Source organism: Neltuma alba, unplaced genomic scaffold, assembly GCF_004799145.2.
Source record: "Neltuma alba isolate B1F8T4 unplaced genomic scaffold, ASM479914v2 tig00011411_pilon, whole genome shotgun sequence".
Taxonomy (NCBI): Eukaryota; Viridiplantae; Streptophyta; class Magnoliopsida; order Fabales; family Fabaceae; genus Neltuma; species Neltuma alba.
Genome location: NW_021636096.1, coordinates 49,207 through 66,250, shown reverse-complemented (window position 1 = coordinate 66,250; position 17,044 = coordinate 49,207). Strand labels below are relative to the sequence as shown.

Genomic DNA, 17,044 nt, shown 5'->3' with positions numbered 1-17,044 from the left:
AAAGGAACTTTGAGATTATTTCCCAGCACATTGGCTTTAATGGCTGTGCACAGACACAGTGCAGCTTCAAGATCTGCAAGGCCCTTCACAACAGTGCAGCATTTCTCACTTGGTTTGCTCCCAATAACCTCAGTCACTAACCCCAACCAGCTTCCACAGACCCCAAACTTAAGTGTATCCATGGGGCATTTCTCTGCAGCCTTCGATGCAGAAGAAGAAGATGAAGAAGAACAAGAAGTGTTTGGAGGGCACGCGAGATTGTAACCTGCAACACAATGGAAGAAGATAAGGAAAAATGAGAGGATAATATTTGCAGATAGCTTTGGATTCATCATTTTCTCTCACTCACTTGAAGTTTATGTTATGGCTTTGGAATTATTTTATAGCTCTAAAGGATATTATTGTGACTATTTTTTTGTGGAAGTTGTGGTGTGGCTAGGTTTGAACCGTATATGGATATGGTTGCTGATTTAGATTGCTGTGTTGTTGGCATCAAGCACGAGGAAAAACCACAGCTTTTGTTATATAAATCATTTTCCGTATATTTTGTTTTGTTCCCTTCTCTTTCTTTTTCCTTAAAATCGTGTGAATTTGATTTAAATGGTGAACAGACATAAACTAATTCCCTTTTTTTTTTTGTAGTATAAGTTGTTGGTTTACGCCTAGTTCACCCTTGGTAAATTAAAACCCAAGCCCATCTAAGTTTGAAGCGCAAATAAGGTGGAAAAAAATGTATGACGCAAAAGTCTTGTACTTTTCCTCTCTCCTTATTTTAAATCTTTACGTAAAAGTCTTGTACTTTCCCCCTCTACTTATTTTAAATCTTTATTATGAGTCCCACAAATATCGTGAAGTTTATAAGTTTAAGAGATTTTTCTTCCTAATATGTTAGTCTTTTAGGATAAGATTTTCCTTTTGATCTTATACTTATCACATTGGTGATTTCATTAAGACTCAACCAATCAAAGAGAGCCACCTGCAGAGGGTTTTGACCAATAGGAAACAGAGTGAAATGCCGTAGAGTTGAGCACCCGGGAACTTCAGCCTTCGGGGGAGTGCATTGTTATGAGTCCTACGCTAGGGAGTCTTATAAGTGTTCTAGGGTTTATAAGTTAAACACTCTCTCTTCTAATAGATTAGTCTTTTCAGATTGAGAGCTCTCCCTTTAAACTTACACTCATTACAATCTTGGTGGGATCAATTTTACTTAGGGTTGCTCATGAAACGGGATGGGGACAAGCCCATCCCGATAAATAAGGATGGGACACAAAATCTGTCTAATGTCCCGTCCTGTCCTGTATTTTTCTTTTGTTTTTTTAAACATTTTTTGCCTTGCAGGTGGGCTGTTCAATGGATCTTTTTTTTTTTTTTAATTTTTAATTTTTTGGGCTTGACCCTTTTAAAGTATCTTTTTTGTTTCTTTGCTTAAGGGATCTATCTGAAGAACAAAATAGCGTTGTGGCTGATTGGGTTGGTAATGGTACGTGGGATTTTTCAAAGTTGCTTCATGTGGTTCAGGTCAAACGTTTTTGCTAGCCTTACCAGTGTTATGCCCCCTTTTGATTCTGCTGGGGAGGATGTTTTAGAAAGCTTCAAAGGCTGGTATATTCGGTATAAAGAGTGCTTATTTTCTTATCGAGGAGAATCCTACTACTCTCTATAGCTCGATTTATAGACTTATTTGGAAATGGAGAGGTGCTGAAAGGGTTCGGGTGTTCATTTGGAGAGTCCTTCATGGTAGACTTCCTGCAAATCTTTGGAGTAGTAGATGGTCCAATGTTCTACTTTGTGCTCTTAATGCCTCAATGATGTGGAAAGCATTTTACCTGTTCTTAGAGACTGTGACTATGCAAAATCTGTGGGGAACTCTCTTGTGGATCATAAATATGTGAATAGATTTTTTTCCCGACATCTTTGAGAGAGTGGATTAATGCCCTAATCTTCAGGTAAACATGGGTCTTGATGGGAATGATGATTGGAATTTGGGCCGGGGATTTTCATTATGGAAGCTTTGGCTTTGGAGGAATAAAGCAACTTTTAATGCTAATTTTGTAAAGCCTATAGATTCTCCTGCTGTGATCAATCATAGCTGGCAGAATTTTACAGTTGTGACTGAACCAATAAAACATGCTGTGAAGGAGTCTACGGCTTGCTCTGTTTCTTGGTCTCCTCTACCTCAAGGATGGTTCAAATTAAATGTTGACTGTGCTGTTTCAAAATCCTCCAAGAAAGCTGGTTGTGGAGGTGTTATTAGAGACCGTTGTGGGAATTGGATTGTTGGTTTCTCTTTTCAGATTGGTTCATGCAGTGTGTCCTTGAGGCTGAAGCTTGGGCCATATTTAAGGGCTTGAAGTTAGCTTGGGATTTTGGATTCAAGAAGGTTATACTTGAATCTGATGCAAAGGCTTTGACTGATTATCTAGCTGAGAATGATCCCACCTACTGCTGTAGCCTTTTGTTGATGCAGATTCATAGTTTGCTGAAGTACAAGTGGAAGATCAAGCTGTGCTCTATTGGAAGGCAGGCTAATGAAGTTGCTGATGCTCTAGCCAAACAGGGGATCTCTGTTTCCTTCTATTTTGATATCTGTCCGAGTGATATGAGAATTTTAGTGAAAAAGGATTGTTTGGGTTTTAATCCCAAGGAGTTTTCTTTAGGTTGTTTTCTGATGTACCAAAAAAAATAATGATAATTAGTAGCATAATAATTCTAGAATTTATTTGGGTTAATGCAAATTTTTGTCCCTTAAGTTTGTCTTCATTTTGATTTTAGCCCATCAAATTTCAAACCATAAGTTTTGGTCCTTCAAGTTTATTTTTATTTATAACATTGGCTTTTATAATCTAATAAAAATTTGGACCATTTTGCCTTTTGGGGTACCAAAACCTATGGTTTGAAATTTGAGAGACCAAAACCAAAATAAGAATAAATTTGAGTGATTAAAATTTATAGTAACCCTTCTTTTCACCATTCCGAGCGAAATTTTTTTTTCCCTTGATATGTCTGAATAAAATATTTCTTCCTGCCTTTACCACCAGCTTAATAAGCTGCATTATAGCAAAAAATTAAAATTTTCTAAGCTGCTTCTCTGGACTACGCTTTGAAGAAGATGACGACATGAATTATACATCTTCCAATACAAAAAGTTTTGCATTTGGGGAAAATTAATATTTAAGTATCCAACAATTATAATATGATAAAAAAAAAAGAAAAATACTACTACCCCATCCCATCTCAATCCTATTTTTGGTCTAATTTTGATTTGTCCCGTTTCAAAAAATTTTGAGACCTGTCCCAATATGGTCGGAATCACGATAGGCCTACTTTGAACATTCTTAGTTTTACCTGTAGTCACGTGGAGTGTGTATATTGGCGTATGGGAGGCTAGAGAACAAAATCTACTCTCACATTGGAACTCTCTCCACAAGTATAGTGTGTGTATATTCTTTTGCCTAATACGTATTTTTTCAAAAAGGAAAAAAAGTGTTCTGTTTTCGATGATCTCATAGGAAAATTATAATTTCCTAACACAGGTTATTGCACCAATTCTTAAACGATTCATTTATAGACTATTAGCATATTTTACAAGAAACCTTTAATACACCTCAATTTTTCCCACTTCCCAAATGTTTTTCTTCTCTTATTTCTTTTATCACTAGATTTTACATAAAATGAGTGAAATTTTCATATCTCATTAGTAAAAGATAGTGCTGTTTTCAATTTTTTTTAATGATTTTTCAAGAAATTTGCATATAAATTAAAAAGAAACTAAACAAATTGTAGAGTACCTTTTCTTTGAAAAATCATAAAAAATTGAAAATAGTACATTTTTTGTCCATAAGATATTAAAATTTCATTCATTTTATGCAGAATTTAATCATAAAAAGAAGCAAAAAAACATATTTGGAAAGTACAAGAAAATTGAAGGGTAATAAAAAGAGCAGCAGAGATGGGGCAGTTGACTCCCAAATTCGATTCAGCTAGTGTGAAAAAGCCTTTATGCCGCACTAGCGGTTGTTGGACGCAAACGGGCAACTGCTGTGGGCGTCACAATTGACTATTTAAAGGCCAATAGTTGATTAGTAGCAGATGGAACAACCAGACAATGTTTTCCACACAATAATCGACCCGTTTGCAATTCTTATCAGTCAGCTGCTCTATTTAGTTAATTGGGCATACATTATTCAACGTTCCAACTCGGAATTCGACAAATGATCTGCTGATGATAGAATTGTACGTGATAAGTGTCTAGTTTGTCAATAAAACAAGTTTTATATTACCAAAGTTATTATTATTGGTGTAATAGGGTTAATATAATACTCCTCCGGTCCTTAATATATAGCGTAATTATTGAGTTGATTTTGGTACTAAATATAAGAATTATTTCTCATATTTATCAGTTTTTCCTAAATTATCCCTATGGACATTCCTTAACCATAATTAAGTAGAAGAGGAAGAAAGGATATTAAGAAAGATGATTACGGTGTTTTAGGAAAAACATGTTATATTTCTTATAATTAATTAACTTATATAACTTCTTAATTTAATTAAATTAGTTAAATAGGTCTTATATTAAAGACCGGAGGAGTATTTGGTTTCTCAAGTTTGTTCTCACTTTTAATTTAGTTCCTTAAGGTTCAAACCATAAGTTTTAGTCTCTTAAAAGACAAAATAGTCTGAATTTTTATTAAATTATAGAGACTGATGTTTTAAATGAAAAGAAACTTGAGGGATGAAAACTTAGGATTTAAAACTTTAGATATCAAAATCAAAATAAGAGCAAACTTGATCGGCCAAAAATTATATTAACTTGTTGTAATGTGTTTGTCGTATATATAATCAAATCGTGTCAAAATGTCGTAATGTAAAATCCATATTATTTTACTATTAAATTTCAAATAATTAAAGCCTTTTCATTTGAAAATTTTTCATAAGGAATGATTTGTTTTGGAATAGATAAATCCACCGTTAAATGAAATAAGTTCATGTCAAAATGATATTTAGTTTGTGAAATATTGTAAATATATAATGGTGATCAAAGTTCAAGCTAGGATTTTTGAGAAAATCCCTATCGACCCCCTATCTTTTAAAACATATATTTAGACATAGAGAAAAAAAATTAATTCTATGAAAGCATAACTATAACTACTCTTAAATAGGAAACCTTTAACATGTATAATCAATATGGATATTTTAGATAATAAATTATAAATTTGGAAGATAAAGTAGGCAAGGTTTTATATTTATGATCAAATCCAAATTCTAACTGGCTTTCACATCAAAGATAGGAAGTAGTAGTATAATATCAAAACACATTCGATATGCAAACAAGCATATAAGTGACATACATGTCAAACATTAATTTCCTTTTGCTTGTTTATCCAAGTAATAGCAACCTTTGAATTTTGAGTTATACCGTCATAAAACGTTACTTTGAGTTCCATGTAAATTAATGAATTATTATGTTTGATGAACATGATGGCCGCCGAAATTTATGACTCCAATTTCAACTAAGATCGAAGAATGAGAGGGAAGAAAGTGGAGAGAAGAATATGAAAGAAAAGAACTTTCATTTTGACTCGTATGCAACCAAATGACAATTCAGGAAGATTCAAAGAATTTGCAGGCGAACCATTCATTTTCCCCATAGCATGTTTTTTCACATACTAAATAGATTAACAAACTTTGTTGCCCACCAAAGCAATCGATAACTTAGAAGAAAAGCCAATTGCTGAGAGCTAAGTTCCATGGAGAAAAAAACTCACATAGCCGTTATTCCCAGTGCAGGACTCACCCATCTTGTCCCAATTATTGAGTTCTCCAAGCGACTTGTTCAGCTATTCCCAGATTTTCATGTTAATTGCATCATTCCCACACTTGGGTCTCCTTCCTCTTCCTCCATAGCCTACCTTCAAACTCTTCCTTCAAATATACATTCCATTTTTCTCCCACCAGTTCATGAAAAAGACATTATTGCTCACCAAAACGATCAGCCAGTTCATATTGCAGTCCAAATTCAACGCGTAGTGACTCTCTCACTGCCATATATTCGTCAGGAATTGGAATCCTTGAGCTCAAGAGACGGCCTTTCAGCTTTGGTTGCTGATCCTTTTGCCTTGGAAGCACTAGAAATTGCTTCCGAACTCAATATATTATCTTATGTATACTGCCCCTTTTCTGCCATGGCTTCATCTCTTTACTTGCGTGCACCAATGTTGGAGAAGACAATCTCTGTGGAGTTCAGAGACCTACAAGATCCCATAGAGATGCCAGGCTGTGTGCCAATACAGGGAAGAGATCTCATAGACTCTCTTCAAGATCGAAGCAACATAGTTTACGAGCAATTTCTTGAGCGTTGCAGAAGAATCAGTCATGCTGATGGAGTTCTTGTTAATAGTTTCTCAGAATTGGAAACTGAGACAATTAAAGCCTTACAAGAAGAGTTCAAAGGAAAGCCCAAGATTTACCCCGTAGGACCCATATTACAAAGTGGGTTATGTAGTGAGCAAGATATTAACGGATCGGATTGTTTAAAATGGTTGAACAATCAAAATGCCAGATCAGTTCTATATGTTTCATTTGGGAGCGGAGGGACAGTGTCTCAAGATCAACTTAATGAACTTGCTTTCGGGTTGGAACTAAGTAGTAAGAAGTTCTTATGGGTTGTGAGAGCCCCAAGTAAAATTGCTAGTGCCACTTATCTTGGTTTTGAAAACAGGAATCCTTTAGATTTCTTACCAGAAGGGTTTTTGGAGAGAATCAAAGGCAAAGGTTTGGTCATTCCTTCATGGGCACCTCAAATTCAAATACTTAGCCACAAAGCAATTGGTGGGTTTTTGAGTCATTATGGTTGGAATTCCATTCTTGAGAGCATACAGAAGGGAGTGCCATTGATAGCTTTTCCATTGTTTGGAGAGCAGAGAATGAATGCTGTTTTAGTAACCAATGGCCTGAAGGTGGCATTAAGGCCACAGGTTAACGAAAATGGCATGGTGAAAAGGGAAGAAATTGCAAAATTGATAGAGAGTTTGATGGAAGGTGAAGAAGGTAAAGAGATTCGTGCAAGAATGAAGGATTTAAATGATGCTACTGCTAATGCACTGAGTGAAGAATTTGGTTCCTCTGCAAAAATACTCTGTCAAATGGCACTCAAGTGGAAAAATTTTGGTGGGATTGAAAAATGATAATTTTTTTTAATATTTTGGTTTTGTTTTCCAGTTATTGATTCTAGCTTATTGTTTCGTATTGGAATATTAAATTTGGTTCTTGGTCAATCCAAAATCAGAAAAATTGTTGTGGGGAAAGAAATAGTAGAAACAAACTTTTATTGCTTTTGTCGAATATTTTTTATTGTCATTTCCATATTTATTTAGATTGCTAGTAAATTTTATTGAAGCGAAAAAACTGTCTCCAAAAATCAAGATCGTGGGTAGTGACTCTGCCACCTTAGGTGAAATTGTTAGAGGAACCTAATAATTATATAATTTATAAATTTTTATACTCCTCTGGTCCTTAATGTAAGACCCATTTAACTAATTTGATTAGATTAAGGAAGTTAGGTAAGTTAATTAATTATAAGAAAAGTGACACATTTTTCCTAAAACACCATAATCATCTTTTTTAATACCTCCCCTCCCTCTTCTATTTGATTATGGTTGAGGGAGTATCTATAGGGGTAATTTAGAGAAAATTGATAAATATGATAAATGGGTCTTATATTTAGGACCAAAACCAACTCAAGAATTGGGTCCTATATTAAGGACCGGAGGAGTATCATTTTTCTTATTTTGTTGAGTAGTGAAATTGTTAGCTTATAAATGTTTGTTGAGTAGTAAAGTCATTTATAGAAGTTGTATAATCATATCATTCTAACATTTTGCTCTGGATAAATAATACATTAAGAATTAGATCACCAAATAACTTGATTAATTTGTTTGCATGATAAAAATATATTTATTAGGCCAACAAATATTAATCCAAGATGGCAAAAAAAAAAACATAAAACAAAAATTAGTCTAAAAACTTTATCCATAACTTTATTAATTAAGCGGGCAATCTGCAATTATCTCTATTTTAAATTCAAATAATGTGCATACGCCTTGACATTTATGATCTCTCTTGACCCAAATCATCAAAACTCTTTAATGTAAAAAGAAAATAAAGAAATATATTTATTCAAAAATAGGATCAATGGCTAAGAAATTATCATCTAATTAAAATTAAACCACGGCTATAAAAAAACAAGGGGAATTTTCAATAATTGCAGCTTTTACCCAATAGTTTTGCAAAATTACACTTTGATTCAAAACTTACCAAATATCCACATAATGCTCAAGGCAAGCACGTATTAGGCCCCCATTAGTGCTTATGAATTTCAACTGCAAGACAAAAATCTAACGTGGATATAGTTCAGTAATTGATGCTTCATTTACTGATTGTTGAATAGAGTTATTTCCTCCTTCATTTGATCTTGTTGCTTTTGAACTGTACTCCCTTAAATGTATCTCTGATGAACCTCTGGTGTTTATTAAAAGTGGAGGCTTTGAAGGAAAGGGAAGAGAGGAAGAGTAGCTATTCGGCATAACTACAACTGAAGCCATGGTTGGCCTATCAGCCACATTTTCTTGAACACATAATAACCCAATATGGATGCATCTCATTATTTCATTTCTTGAACCATTGTTTAATATAGGATCTGCTAAATTGAAAGCCGTCCCGTCTCTCCAATTTTTCCATGCCTACAAAAAGTTTATCATCAATGATAAACATTAATCCCAAGCTACTTTTACAATTACATGTGAGCTAGTCATGATACATAGAACAACCACAACAACAAAATCTTGTCCTACTAAATGGGGTCGGCTACATGGATTGTATAAAGCCTTGAACTCTATTAACAATCAAATATTTGGTTAGGTTACTAAATGAAAAATCCTGCTTAATAATTTCATTGAGTGTTCTCTTTGACTTTCTTCTACCCTACAATCTTAATTTTATGTGTATGTATTGAAAGATGACAAATACATGTATGCATGAGTGAAAAGAGGAAAGGGGCTTACATAGCTTAATAGATCATGGGCGTTCTCTTCATCAAAGACACTGTTGTTCTTTTTGCCACTTACAATCTCTAGAACCAATATGCCAAAACTGAAAACATCTGATTTGATGGAGAATTGTCCATGCATTGCATATTCTGGTGCCATATATCCACTAAATGTCAAGATAATAATGAGCTTAGTTAGATGTGTTAGTTGTGAATAAGTATTGTGATTTTTGATTGATAATAAGGCTAGCGATATACTTACTAAGTTCCAACAATTCTGCTGGTATTGCTTTGAGTTTGGTCAACAACAAATAGTCTTGCCATACCAAAATCTGATATTTTGGGATTTAACTCTTCATCTAAAAGAATATTACTTGCTTTGAGATCTCGATGAATAATACGTAATCTTGAATCTTCATGAAGGTAAAAAGGCCACGAGCAATGCCTCCTATGATTTTGTGGCGCATAACCCAATTCAAATGAACACTCTCATTCATATCTGCAATATTTTCATATCTATTTAAGGCTATGATCCATTGAAACTACGTCTACAATATGCATTTTGATTTTCCTCCAATATAAACGAAAGAATAGAAGCACCATGCATCAAATTAAGACAAAAACATCCCTATAACTTACCAAACAATAAGTAATCAAGGCTTCTATTGGGAAGAAACTCATATACCAATAGCCTTTCTTTCTTTTCCAAGGAGAAGCCCAATAATCTCACTAAATTGCGATGTTGGAGTTTAGCCACCAAAAGCACTTCATTTTTAAATTCTAAATCTCCTTGGCCGGAATCCATGGACAACCTTTAACAGCAATGTCTTGCCCATTTGGAAGCTTGCCCTGCATTATTTATTAGAGTTGGGGCGTGCAATTCTTTAATCAATACCAGACTACACGCACACTCACACACACATGACAATTTAATGTTGTTTACCTTATATACTGATCCAAACCCTCCTTGTCCAAGCTTATTGGCAATAGAGAAGTTATCTGTGGCGAGTCTTATGGTGTTGAAATTAAATTGCAGTGACTCAATTGGTTTAATTTCATCATCATCATCCTTTGCTTCAGGTTGATCAGCTAAGAAAAAAGTCAAACAAAAGATGTACCTGAACTTCTTTATCCATTATCATGATAAAAAAAAAAAGTGATTTTTAAAAGTCCTATTTAAAAGTACTTTTTCACAAATCGAGATAAACTTTTTTACATATTTATTTCGTATAACGTAAAAGTATTTTTAAAACCATAGTTTTGATCCAAGCAACCCCCATTAAAATTAACAATGTTCAAAGAAAACATTATTTTGGCTTACTTTCAATTGTTTTCTTCGATCTCCGAACCATAAAATAGATGCAGATCAATACAAGAATCGCGATAAAAGCACCAATAGACACAGCCACGATTATGACTGTTCTTGATGTACTGTTGCCATTTCCTTACCCCCAAGAAAAAACAAAAGAAAGATCAGAAGCCAATTAACATATTTATTGACAAGATACAGAGAGAAAATTGCAAAAACAAAATTCATACTATTTAATACTCCTTCTTTGTATAAGATAGTAATAACTGAATTACATAGATAAAAATTAGGTTAATATTGATTAAAGGTAATATGTGTATAATCAATAAAGTGAGACTAACGGATAATTAATTTGGGAAAAACAAAAAAATAATACTAAAAATGTTAAACAGGATATTAGTTACTCTTATAAATATGTCATTTCTAAATAAATTTCTCATACATATAGAGGACGGAAGAGTAATTGCTTTAATTGCTTCTTTGCCTTGAAAAAAAAAAAAGGAAATTTCTTTAGTAATTTAGAAAGAGGAGTAAGTACTTTCTGGGGAAGACAAAGCTTTAGGTGAAGCAGAAGTTCCTGCCATGACATAAAAAGAAAGAGGGAAAAAAAACTTATGCGAATTTGGGAAATAAATCACGTTTGTTGATTATTCAAGTTAATTAACTAACATTGGATTCCTAATTAAGCATAGTATTAAACTATACAGTGTTACGTTAATCAACATGGGATGAGGTACTATTTACCATGTGAGCACACTTTACAAATTTAACATAAATAATAATTGCCTGATGGCAAGAGTTTAGATATGATATATATATATATATATATATATTTATAAATGAGTGCTATTTAGCATGTGATAGTTAGGTAATAACTTATATAAATAATTGTCTTTTCACTCTGAAGTTGAGGTCGCATATATATGTATACTCACACAATTGATAGGGAAAATTAACTACACTATTTATAACTCATAAAATGATCAGTTTATTATTTAATTAGAAGATATATAAACTGATGTATGGACTATGGGTTATAAGTCTTATCTATTGGGAAAAAGATACAAAAATATCTCACAGATCTGTAAATAACAGTTCTGGGCCTTAAAATATCTAATTACTTACAGTAACGTCCCTAAGGAGTTGTCCTGGATTAAATTTTATAGTAAAATTACTTAAATATCCTTAATTTGAAATTTGAAAAAGGAAAAAAAAATGGAATGACAACAAGTTTAATAAGTAAAAAGTTTAATTTATCGAATAACAACTACAACTAAGATAGTAATAGCCAATTTCACAAAAATTTCGTAGAAGGCAATTAAGTCATTTAAGAAAAAAAGAAGTTATAGCATAGTCCCAAAATAATTGAAAGGAATTAAGCTATTTCCAGTGATCATTTTGGAATTCTTATATATAAGTTGTCCTTGTGTATGATTTCTCCCTTTGTCTTTTTTCCCCCTTGTATAACTCAAAATATTCTCAAGTTATTTTAGACTTTGAAACTAATATCTGTTGGGAGCGTTAAGGTTAAAGTTCTTCTAATAAGTATGTTTCCCTGTATTCAAACTTGTGTTCTTCTTCTTATGGAAGCACTTACCATCTTAACCAACTTGTTGGTTGATTTCTCCCTTTGTTATTATTTAGCATTAAATGAACATACTACCTCCGGTCCTAATTATAAGACCCAGTTGACTAATTTGAGGAGATTAAGGAAAGAAGTTAAGTTAGTTATTTATAATAAATAGGTATTGCCTTTCCTAAAATATCCTTACTAATAAACTATATTGGTTAGAACTACAATTATTAGAAGGACTATTTTGGAAAAAAAAACATAAATATGAGAGACAAAGTGGATTTGGGTTTTATATTTAGGACCAAAATAAAAGTCAAATAGGGTCTTATATTAAGGACCGGAGGTAGTATATAGATTGGCATGGTGATCAAATAGAATATTTTTAAAATACACATGGAAGTATCTATCATATAAAGATCAACAGTACCTTGTGGGGAAGACGTGTTGGATGGTGAAGCAGCCGGAGGAGATGAAGATAATGAATCGACAACCGCAACATCATAGAATCGAAAATTCTCATATCTAACATTGCAACTCAGTTTGATAATCCTCCCACCAATCTTGTTGTTACAAACCCTGGGAATGCTCGCAATCGCCTTCTCCAAGCAGTCGCCGCAATCTTGCTCAGACAAATCAGGAATGCACTGAGCAAGACCATACACAGTTTGAAACAAAGCTGCCGCCGTACCAGCGGCAAACTTACGACGACTATCGCCGGCAGCGGCTTTACTTCTCAGCCTTCGCATTAGACCATCAAGAACTTCATTGTACTTGTCGTCTGTTGCATTATTTCCGTTACACATGTAGTATAAATAATTAGGGTCTTGGTTTATCCCAGACATGGAACGATTAGCGTATCGTAAAATGCACCCATCATTGAATCCATATCCTTCTTTCTGATTTGGGCATAGCTTTCGTAGAAGGATTGTGGCATTGTTGAGGCAACTACGACAAGAATCTGGCTTAACATCTGCTCTACACAGTCCAAGGGCGTTGACCCTATTAGGGTTTTGGCCTTCAGAGGAAGTGTAGTAGCCATAATCAATTTTTGGGTCGGAAGTGAGATTAGAAAGAAGGGTTTTAAGGTTTGTGTCGTAGGAACTTGTGTTTGTGTAGTTACCAGCACTATTGAAACACAAATGATGTAAAAAGTTTTGCTGTGCAGTAGGGCTGGCGGGCTTAAAAGGGCCGGTCCTCCAGGGCTGAAATTTTAAAAATACCCCAATTTGCTAGGCCCGGCCCTTAAATTACAGGGCCAGGGTCGGCCCACGGGCTTTTGGCCCGTTTAAGAAAAAATACCATTTTTATATTTATCATATTTGTATAAAAATATAAAAATAAAACAATGAAATTATTAATAAAAGACATAAATATGAATAAAATTAAGTAACAAATATAAAATATTATCATATATAAATATTCATCAACATCTAAGAACATCTAAAACATTCATTAACAAGATAACAACATCTAAAAGTTTTATCTATAATGCAATTGTGCAATAAATAAACACTATCATTAATCTTTTGAAACTTCATCATCACTATAATTAATTATTTTTCTTCATAAGTATGCTTTTCTTTCGTAACAAAAATATCAAGTTTTTCTTCTTTATAAGAATTTTATTTTTAAATTTTGCAATCTAACTATTATTTTACTTTAATGTGAGAAATACTGTTGTTGAAACTCATGAATTTCTAATTCAAATTATAGAATCACAAGTTATATAAGTATAAAAATATTCTATTATCAAATATATATATAGTTTAAAAATATCAACGCATATAATATAAATCAAATCATTATTAAAGTCCAAATTAATCCATTTTTTAAAAATTTAATTGGATAAATTATTGTCTAAAACTAAATTTAATTTTAAAATGATAATAATAACTAAATATTTGAAATATTATTAACAATGTAAGAAATTAATAACATTAATATTATATAAAAAATTTAAAAATTAAAAAAATTATAAAATGGCTTAAAAGGGCCGGCCCGCGGCCCTCCAGGGCCAGCCCTTTTAAGCCCTCGGCCCTCCGGAGCCAGCCCTCCAGAACTTATTTCTCATTTTAAGAGAAAAATATCAAGCCCGGCCCTCATAATTTCAGGGCTTAAAAGGGCCGGCTCGACGGGCTTGGCCCGTTTTCCCGGCTCTAACGTAGAGGAATATTAAAAAAACTGCAAATTCAATTAACACAAATTATAAAATGACTAGCATGCAACTCAGTAAAAATTTTACGTTATCTTAAACGTTAATTTACACAAATTACAAAGTTTAAATACGAGGTAATAAATTGTTATTTATATTTGGCCGGGTTAAGAATATCTCGGTTATGGCTATAGTTGCCTTTGATATTGTCGACAGAAAAAAGAGATAACTATTGCTCTGTACCTCTTGATACAATCTTTCTGCTTTATCATCCACTGTTCCTGCAGGGAGCAAGGCTTCACACTTCGATATATCCATACTAAAATTTCCATCTTTTGGAGCCACCCCAGGTCTGATTCCTGTACTGTTCATCATCTCACACAGTCCATATTCAACCGATACCTGCACAATTTGGTGCATGTGAGATCCATCACAATCAATCACAATTTTTACCTACATAAATCTAAGCTAAAACTCTCCAAGTCTCCATAATATACAGACATCTTTCTTGGTAATTCAAAGTTAGGAAACCAAACCTTTTTTTTTTTTTTGGGGGGGGGGATTATACCTTCGAGATTTCGTTTGATCCAAATATAATGTTGATATGAAACAAATTGACTTGGCATCATTGCTAGTACTTATAGTTTATTGAATTTTGGTTTCAGTCTCTATCACTTTAAAGCTTGGTTTTGCTGCTATAGTTTCATAATTTTCGAGTCTTATGTTTAATTCTATACTTGTAATGAGTCTTGACTTTGACTCCATTTTTAAACACATGGGTCAAAACCAGCTATTTGAAATTACAAGAGTTGAAACCAAAATTCCTTTCCCCCCCCCCCCAGCAATTAAAACCCAAATTCGATCAAATATTACTCCAAACAAATTTATGATATTTATGAAATACAGTCCTTTAAGGAGGAAAAATCGAACCTTGACTTTGGATGGATCAATGGGCATGGCATGGCTAGAGAGGGTACTGGTGTCGTCACGGACAGCACAGAGAGCAGTAACAACTTGGGAAGCAGTCTGAACGCAGCGAAGGAAGGGGGAGACAAAGACCCGATTGATAGGAAACCCGAGAGTTTTCCTGAGGGTCCGACCCGTTTCTAGCGCGCGAACCCAGCCGTCTCGAAACAAGGGTGGGTCCCATGGTCGGGTCGCAGTGGAGGCCCATAAGGGTTCGAAGTTATCCATCCGTTCACCATGTCTCATTACGATAACATTTTGGTAGAAATCAGGCGAACACATTTTTGAATCAATTCCCATAGAATCTACAAAAATAAAAAAAACATAAAAGAGAGTGAATGTATGAGAGGTTTAGACTGAAGAGGGAATGAAGAATTGGAGAGTTTTATAACTTAAAGGAGTTGGAATTCTAAATAAGAGGGAAACTACTATAAAATTTCATGGAACAAGGATAGGCTCTTTCCCACCCAAAAAAGCCGCAAAAGGTATAGAATTTAAAAAGTGCGAACTTCCAAGAGATATTATTTAAAATCATATTATTCACCAGGTGCTCATGGTATAACTCATTCCTCCGATACAAGACCTCTTTTATAGTATAATTTACACTATAAAAAAAGTCTTATATTTAGAACCGGAAGAATACTTTTTAAGTCCTTGATATGTCTGGAAAGAAAAAATATACTCGCTTTAATTTTTAATATAAGAATTAAAATAACTAATTTGTGAATAATATAATAGCTTGATCATGTGCCAAATTAATTAAAACGTGTGTTAAACAAAAGCTACATCAACTATTAATGCTTTTCTCTTTCCAATTAACAAATTATGAATATAGTAACCAATAATTATAATTAGAAAAATTATAAGAATCTAACAAAAGAAATAATAAATAAAAAGGACTCCTTTAAAAATGAAGTGAAATTATAAGGTCATACATATTATATTTTTTCCGAATTTATATGTCATATGATTTAGATAAAAAAAAACAAAGAGATGCTTATGAGTATAATAATTTATTTTAATGTTAATATAAATAAGTTTCATTCCATGATTTTATTTAAAAAAATATTTTCATTTTATATTTTGTGGTAACTTATTCTTTCGTTAGTGTCTACGTAAATCCTAATTAATAAATTATGAGTATATAGATTAATATTTATAATTGAAAAAATTGTAATTATTCACAAAAAAGAGGGAAAAAAAACTATAAAGACATGCATAGAGCATACATAATTTATAATTTGAAATCCAATGTCATTTTAATTTTGACCTCTAAAATTTAATATTATATTAATTTTGGTTCTTGAAATTTGATTTCGTTTTAGATTATATGAATAGTTCTAGTCCTTAAGACAATGTATTTTCCTCTAAAATAAGGGCTAAAATCAAAATAAGATAAAATTTTAAAGACCAAAGTTAAATCAAATTTAAAATAAAATCAATTTTTAGAGGTAAAATTAGAATGAGGTATGAAGACGATTAACCCTTTATAAACGGAACAAAAGAGGAAAACGAAAGCTCGGCGTACCCGGGAGAGAAGCAGCCATCCTGAAGCCTTGCTGAAACAACCAACACGGTTGACCGAATCAATGGTAATAAACACCCTTAATTAACAGAACAACAAGGTCTCGAATTACCAAAAATACCCTTAGAAATGGTCCGAATTTTCAAAGTCATGCACCTTCTTGGAGATTCCGCAGCGACCGAGAAACACGGAGTGATGAAAGCGAAACAGACGAAGCATGACGACGCACGCAGCGCACAGAAAGGAGAGATCCAACACCAGAATGGATAAGAAGACGATCTTGACTTGGACTCCTCCTTCTCTGCGTAAACACTTTCTCCTACTTTTTCGCTGTTATTGCTTCATGAAGTTACTGGACTTTTCATTGGTTGGATTTACTTATTGCTTCTTTATGGGCCCCACAACATTAACCCACAAGGCCATCTTTCTACGGCTAATCAATCTTGCGTGTGGCACTCCGCAACAGATTGGCTCAA

General features: G+C 33.4%; 2 protein-coding genes and 1 pseudogene across 2 annotated transcripts; 1 reads left to right on the top strand and 2 right to left on the bottom strand.

Moving 5' to 3' along the window:
- Positions 1 to 8: 8 nt before the first annotated feature.
- On the bottom strand, positions 9 to 1,736 carry LOC114713045 (putative lipid-binding protein At4g00165; the record flags this gene model as incomplete). The annotated part of the gene is made up of 2 exons (XM_028897624.1): positions 1,655 to 1,736; positions 9 to 265 (listed from the first exon to the last, which is right to left on the bottom strand). Coding segments are annotated over exons 1-2 (339 nt in total), but the record flags the coding sequence as incomplete, so codon positions are not given.
- A 3,980-nt stretch (positions 1,737 to 5,716) lies between these two features.
- LOC114713046 (hydroquinone glucosyltransferase-like) lies at positions 5,717 to 7,297 on the top strand. Its single transcript, XM_028897625.1, has one exon. The coding sequence runs from the start codon at positions 5,748 to 5,750 to the stop codon at positions 7,182 to 7,184; it is 1,437 nt and encodes a 478-aa protein (XP_028753458.1). The 5' UTR covers positions 5,717 to 5,747; the 3' UTR covers positions 7,185 to 7,297.
- A 1,096-nt stretch (positions 7,298 to 8,393) lies between these two features.
- On the bottom strand, positions 8,394 to 16,835 carry LOC114713044 (cysteine-rich receptor-like protein kinase 15; annotated as a pseudogene).
- Positions 16,836 to 17,044: the final 209 nt, after the last annotated feature.